This window comes from Mustela nivalis (assembly GCF_964662115.1).
Source record: "Mustela nivalis genome assembly, chromosome: 10".
NCBI classification, from domain to species: domain Eukaryota; kingdom Metazoa; phylum Chordata; class Mammalia; order Carnivora; family Mustelidae; genus Mustela; species Mustela nivalis.
The window spans coordinates 85,463,702-85,471,049 of record NC_139029.1 but is presented as its reverse complement, the minus strand read 5'-3'; the positions used below and the strand labels follow the sequence as shown (position 1 = coordinate 85,471,049).

General features: G+C 41.9%; 1 protein-coding gene across 6 annotated transcripts in view; it reads left to right on the top strand.

The window, feature by feature from the left end:
• Window positions 1-3,136: 3,136 nt before the first annotated feature.
• Window positions 3,137-7,348, top strand: part of COL11A1 (collagen type XI alpha 1 chain) — a 204,941-nt gene continuing 200,729 nt past the window's right edge. For 5 of the 6 annotated variants that reach the window (XM_082686184.1, XM_082686181.1, XM_082686182.1 and 2 more), the window contains exon 1: window positions 3,280-3,760. In XM_082686184.1, the coding sequence (XP_082542310.1) occupies window positions 3,655-3,760 (106 nt within the window). In that variant the 5' untranslated portion in view covers window positions 3,280-3,654. The other variant, XM_082686179.1, reaches the window with a different exon arrangement.

The window sequence follows — 7,348 nt, the reverse complement described above, 5'->3', positions numbered from 1 at the left end:
GGGCAACCAGCTCTGGACCAGGTTTCTTCATTCCCAGCTTGGTTATTGAGGTCTTCATATTTAAAACATTCATTTTCAATTTGCGTCCCCTGATGCCTAGACATACGTGAAGAGATTAAAGGAGATCTATGAACTTTTCACAATGTTCACTAAAGCTCCATGAACTCTGAAGTCTGTCTAGAACATTTAAATTCCCCTAATCTGACCTCCAACTCAATTATCAAATTACTATCTTAGTTTCCCTGAGAAGCCAATATGGACAGTCAACCTAAAATATTGCTACAAAAGAAAGGACTATTTTTTTCTCTAAGCCATTTTCATCTTGGTTTTGAAAGGCTAACAATCGAATGAATTCTACAAATTTGAGCAAATACCTCCAAACATTGCTTTTAAAGTGACAAGATAGGAATGTCATATAGCTAATTGTGCTCCAAATTAAAGACCTATGTCAAGGAAACTGTCATATTTTGTTACACTCTGAATCTATATATGAACACCAAAGACTGACTAAAAGGTGACCTAGGAAGTCATGCCCCTGGCAGTTACACCTTCAGAATTTGAAGGTGGTGAGGCATGTGCCTTCCAGCTTCCCTCTGTTCCCTTTGTTACTTAATGTTACCTTTCCTTTTGCTGAATTCACTACCTGTAAATCCATGAGTTGACTCTGGGGAGGCTCTAGGTCTGGGAGCTGCCTACAGACTGCCAGAGTTAGACATAATTACCTACTCCTTTCCATGAATCTACTATAGTTCCTTCCAGAGGCATTAATTCAGACCTAGGTTATCCTAGCTGGGCAGTGGCCAGAGGAATTTAGACCACAGAGTACAGAAAGCATAAGGTAGTAATAACTCTATTCACCCAAGATATTTTGCCTGAAAGGACCCTTTCACCCCAGTGAGTAGGCCTGAGATGTGACCAGAAAGTGGGGCATGCTAGACTGACTGCATCATTTCTCACCTTCTAGAATGGTATCAGGCCATGGAATTCTCAGTAAATCAGGAGAGCTAATGAGAAACAATTTGGAATATCACTCTTACATGTTGCTGCATGCGTTGTTAACTATCTCTGGCTATTGAGTTGATTCAGGAATCTGGCAGCCTCACAGATACATATTTTAAACTTTGTATTTATTTTGCTCTTTTACATCTAGGAGAAGACCTGTAAAACAAGTTCAGAAAGTTACAAAGAATTGAACAGAAAAATCATGTTTCAGGAAGTATAGTAACTGAAAATGCACACAAATTTTTCATTTTGAGAAGGATAATTAAGAAGGTAAATTGACCTATATTTCCATCGTAAGGTTCTTTTTTAAAAATTTTATTTGACAGACAGAGATCACAAGTAGGCAGAGAGGCAGGCAGAGAGAGAGGAGGAAGCAGGCTCCCTGTGGAGCAGAGAGCCCGATGTGGGGCTCGATTCCAGGACCCTGGGATCATGACCTGAGCCGAAGGCAGAGGCTTTAACCCACTGAGCCACCCAGGCGCCCCCCTCATCATAAGGTTCTTAATTTATAATTGCACTTTCAATACAATATAATAGTTTACAATATAATATGTAATCATTTTATGAAATTATATTAGCAACTTGAGTTGGAATCTGAAAAGCTAGTTGGTGATATTCCTCTGCAGCTAGAATAAGGCATCCCAAAGAGTCTGCCAATAGCATTTCCAACATAGAGTGGGGTTTTCATTTATTTGTTTTAAACTGGTATCAAAGAGGTAAACATCTTGATGTGGGAATGGTTCTTTGTCACAGAGGGTGACAGTCATGTTGTAGGTATTTTTTGCTTTAGTAATAATTACTTTACCCATTTTATATGCCATGATCATCTATGTTGTTAATTCCATCTTGGGCCTCCACCCTGTCTCTGAAAACCTTCTTTCCAACTTCTAAACCACATACATGGATTATCTGATCAATTAATGGATCATGAGGTATATTTTGATAACTAACAGAAAGCTAGGTTACTAGAGAGTAATGGACATACGTGCCTCATAAACTTAGCTCAGAATCCTTAAGCATTGAAACATCTTAAACACTCAGCATAGGCCCTGGTCAAAGTGTCCAGTCTTTGTCAACAGAAAAATGTATTCATTAACTCAGTCCATCTCTACTGAGTGCCTGATGTATGCAGGATACCTTAATGGGCTCTGTTCTAGCAAATTCTTGAAAGAGACATCTCAGGAAATATTAAGGAACAAAAAGGAGCCAACAAGAGGGAATAATTTAAGCTTGGAAAACATGACCAGGGAATATATATTCCAGATTTAAGTTTATCACTTCGAGGAAGGGTAAATAGAAGGAATTTAGAAACATGCCCTTTATTATTTTCTTGGTGGAATGCCCATGCTTTCAGCTCCTCTGAGACCATTTACAGAAGCTGTGGGCCTAAACGCTTGGAGATCTCAGCTAGTTGCCTTCCTTGTCTTTTCTCCTCCCTTTTTGCCCCCTCATTTGAGATCAAGTCAGAATCAGCTGGAAAATTAAATTACTCACCCCCTCAATGTCAGCTCCCATACATCTCTTTCTCCTCCTGCCTCAAGAGTACCGTTCAGCTCTTTAAGAGATGAGACTCTGAATCAAGGTAGTGCAGAATTTAAACATTTAAGACAGAAACTTGTCAGTTTCAGAACTCGAAGGACAGCTTCACTAAAAGATCAGGGGTTTTGACCTTTTAGGTCCCTCCATCTCACCTTCGTCCCTTGTAATTCTCAGTTCAAAAATAAATAAAATAAAATAAAATAAAATAAAATAAAATAAAATAAAAATACTTTTCGGAGCAGGCAGAGCAATGAGTCCTCTGGTTCCAGGTCTGCTATAAGAAGCAGATTTTTGCACAAGGATAAGGTTACGGCTGCCAGCCCAGAACTCCAGCGGTGTGGCAAATCAGACGCTGGGCTCCTCCCCTCCCCCGCCGACGAACGAGAGGCTAACAGACGGGTGCAAGTAGACAAGTAGCTGTTTTTATTGAATACAGAAGCTCCTTGAAAACTCTGTGGGCTCCGGGGCTCTCCTGCAATTCCTTTCATTCCCAAAGTGCTGGAGCCAAGCACGCGTCCCGCGTAACTCCCTCCCATTTCTTCTCGGGGATTTGGGTAGGAGAGGAGGGAGGAGAGGAGAGGGGAGATGGGGGGTGGTTGGTGGGCTGGGCTTGCCCAGAGTCCTGATTCTCGGGCTGAGGGAGAGGGGGGCGGGCTTGCGGCCGCCCGAGAGGCGTGTGATTGGGTCTGACCCTCTGCCGGCTTGTCAGTTTCTCTCGGGGTAAGGGGGGCGCGGGAGGGGAGTGGGCGGAGGAGGGGGCTGCCCGGAGCCTCTCGTCCGGCCCACTGACGGCATGAAGCCTTTAGGGGCACGCAGTCCTCTCAGATTTTCGGTCGAAGCCCCTCATCTGCCTTCAGTCTGAAGGCAGGGCCCCGCAGAGGACGGATCGGAGGGTCCCGGCCGGCGGGGCCAACCGAGAGGGAGAGGAGGGGGCGAGACACAGGAAGGAAGCAAACCATCCAATTTTAAAGAAAAAGCCCTTTGACTTTTTCCCCCCTCTCCCACCTCAATGGCTGTGTAGCAAACACCCCCGACGATACCTCGGAAGGGACGAAGTTGGTCTGCAATCGCAGTTTCGTGGGTTGAGTTCACAGTTGAGTGCGGGGCCCGGAGATGGAGCGGTGGTCCTCTAGGTGGAAAACGAAACGGTGGCTCTGGAATTTCACCATAACAACCCTCGCACTGACTTTCCTCTTCCAGGCTAGAGAGGTCAGAGGAGGTAAGGAAAAAAAAAAAAAAATGGTTTTGGGGAGGTGGGAGAGTGCCGTCGGTCTTTGTCATTCTGCGCCCCTCCCCCTCTTTACGCTTCCTCCCCCGCCCGACCCCCACCCCCCCCAAAACCCCCAAACAATTGTCTTAAATGAAATCCAGATTGTAGCTGCCACCAGGTTGAAGTGAAGGCTGGAGAGAGAGATGGATGTAGGCGGGACAGTAATGGGAGAAGAGGTAGCAGGAAAAAAAGATCTGTCAGGCACAGAGCCTGCTGAAATGCCCTTCACCACTTTTCAGCCTCTTTGAAAAGAGGAAAAATATTACCTTGAACACAAGGGCAGTTGTACAAAGCTTTTGTTTGAGGAATAGTCCCTAGACTGCCCTTTGAACACATCTTCTGGTTTCTTCAGATTCTAGCTAATGGAAATATCTTTTTAAGGGTGAGCTGAGGAGAAAATATAGAGAAAGGGTATAAAATGAACCTTGATAAAGTTCTTTGTGTGAAACAAAGTGAGAAGCAGGCTCTTTTACTTTTCGGGATATAAGAGAAAGCAGAGGTGATGAATCTAGAAGACTTGAGAAGTGTGTGTGTGTGTGTGTGTGTGTGTGTGTGTGTGTGTGTGTGTGGCATTTTGAAGAGATTTTAAGTGGAAAAAAAAAAAAAACCTGGCAGCTTCTAAAGAACGGGTGGAAGATAGGGAGAACACGGCTCCCTGAATTTCAGTCCACTCCTCTCCACTGTGACCCCCACCCCCACCCCCCACTTCTTCTTGCAGGTTGGACGTGCAGTTCTCTTGGAGAATGATGAAACTCGCCAAGCAAACGGGGTGGGGAGGAGGACTAGGGATTGGGAGGGGAGAGGAGGGGGCCCGGGATGGGGTGGGAGGGGAGAGGTAAGGAAAAGTTCCTACGTGGCACCACCAAATATTCAATGACCAGACCTGCTCCGAAGACTGCAGCCCTGTCAGTACCCAAGAAGGGAGAGCGACTTCACTCCTCCCCTCGGCCTCCTCCCTCCCCTTCCCCCGCCCTTTCCCGCAAAGGCATCTGGCTGGAGCGGTCCGTTAGGTGCCGTAGACACGACTGGCGGGGCAAAGGCCTTTGGAGTTAACCGAGTCCAAACAGTTTAGAGTAGAAAAACGAGCTTTGTCGCGAGTGCGCAGAGAAGTGGGGGGTAGGAAGGAGGGTGGCGAGGATTGGCCGAGGGAGAAATAAGTTGTCAATTCCAAATGCGCAGGCTTTAGCCGAAACCTGAGTCTGGCCCTGGTAGATGCCAAGATCTGAGTTCTCCCTAATGGGAATTAGCGCTCCCGGAGGCCGAACTCTGGGAAACCAGGTCTGTATTCCTTCCCCAAGCTTAGTGGTGCTCACCTTCCTGAGTAGCAGGCAGTGCTGGATTCGTCTTCCTCCTGGCTTTCCCTGGTAAATGCAGTCAGAGCCTCAAATTTAAATTTTGCTTCAATGTGGATGCAAGTTGTGCTCACTATTTTAATTTGTTCATCTCAATATTTTCAAGGATAAATGGTAGAGTCTTTGAAAGTGGAATCCATCAAAAGTTTGCTTTTTACCTTTGGTACCTGGTCACCAGCTGGGTTGGTCATTTCTGTCAGCAGTTCTGCCCTCTGCTGGTATTAGTTATTATTTGGAATTTAAGCATCTCCCTTAGAACCTAGGGCCTCTTAAAAATCCTACAATGATGCTGGAAAAGGACACTCCCTTAAGAAAGTACAGATCTACCGTTTCTTTTTCAGCTTGTTACATACACATATAAACAAATGTATCACAATGCCAGCTCTTAATTTAAAAGTATAGAAACCAAACTTTCTTCAATGGAGATGGATGAAATATAAACTCAAGAGGCACCATTGTAGACATTCAGGGATTATTTCAGTGAAAATTTTTGTTCCTTTTCCACATTTGGCCTTCCTTAAAACTCTAAGGATATCAGAAAGGTCAAATTTCTACACTGGTAGTGCTTAAATTGTCTCTTTTCAATCTAGCTTCAGACCTGAAACACTTAATCATCATAGTACCACATGAAGTAAATGCTGGAAAAAGAACATCGCTTATTATTTTAAGGGCAAATAATGTGGGAAATAGTAAAATTTAAGGATCATATGTTGTTTTTGTTAGTCATTTCTGACGAAATGTCTTGAACCTTCCAGAGTATTTGGATGATCAGACTCTATGATCCGGTATTCGCGTCATCAACTTGCTAGGTGCTTATTATTTCCCACTAAGTAATATTTACAAATCTACTCTTGTTGGCATTTTTGCCACTTAATAAACTTTTAAAAAGGAAGTAATAGTATACTAATTCTTAAAAAGGCAACACTGGTCTGAATCATCACACAAGGAAAAAATAAATCCAGTGTTCAGTTCTTAGGGTAGCCAGTAGATTTGCAGTTGAATTAACAATGGATATGATTTCATTCCAGTTCCTAAATAAAGGTATTATGTACTATAATTTATGATGTCGGTGAGATGTAGGGTGTGATTTGGTTGCTAAATCGAAAGGTAATTTAAAACAGCCTATTTTCATCTAAAATTTGTATTTCTTGGATTTAAGACATTAAAGTCTTAAGGAGTTCTGGGTTCATAATAAATCAGATTCTAAAAAAAGTGTAGTTAGAATCCTAAAACATTTACCTTACAAAGCGTAGTTTTTGGAGTGAATGAATTAAAAGAAAATTTATACTCTCACACAGAATCATATTATTTTACTGTGCAAATCCAAACTTCATAACTTGGTCATCTTTAACATGCCTATTAAATTTTTTTTAGTATTTATTATGATTTAGTATAAAAGAGTGTTATTTTTATAATATATTCATTTGCATTAACTTCAAAATTATGCTTATTATGCTTCATTTGTTTTCCTGTGGTTAACATAAATATTTTATCTCAGAAGTTTATAGATTTATCAACTTGGCAATTGCTTATTATAGACAGAACCTGAGATTTACCTGAAATTTATAGTGACTGTGTTGTGATTGTGTTCAGAGTGATGGTTTTAAGACTTCTAAAAATAAGTTAAGCTATAATTGAATACTAAGAAAAAATAGTATCTAATTGAATCATTTTTTACTAGTTAAAATTGTATTCAGTCTTTGGTGGTTAAGCCAATAGCGTGTCTTGCAAAAAGCTGATTAATTTTATGAGCACCTTTCAGAGTTTGTCAGCAATTGGTAGTGAGCCTTGCTGGAGTGTTTTGAGTGCCCAGGATCAGCAGGTGAAATGGTGCTGGCTTCCAGAGTATGTGCTAATCCAGCTTTGCAGAGAGATCAAGTTTGTCCCTGCGCTTACTTAATCATGAATCAGTTAAAAGGTCAGATACACTTCTGATAACAAATGCAGTGTCTACTAGGGTTATCTGTATTGTCTTTCCTCTTATATTTTAAATAAAAATTGACACAGTCTGATAGAAAAACAGTAACGAAAACCAACTATCTTAGGAGAAGCATCTTCCTGTTTGTTTTACACAGACTTAGGTGTCACATATATATTCGATTAAATAATAGACACTTTCCCAGAATTGTCTACTGGTTTTAAAATTAAGTTTCTTAATATCTTAAAGTGACAATTTGCTTCATAA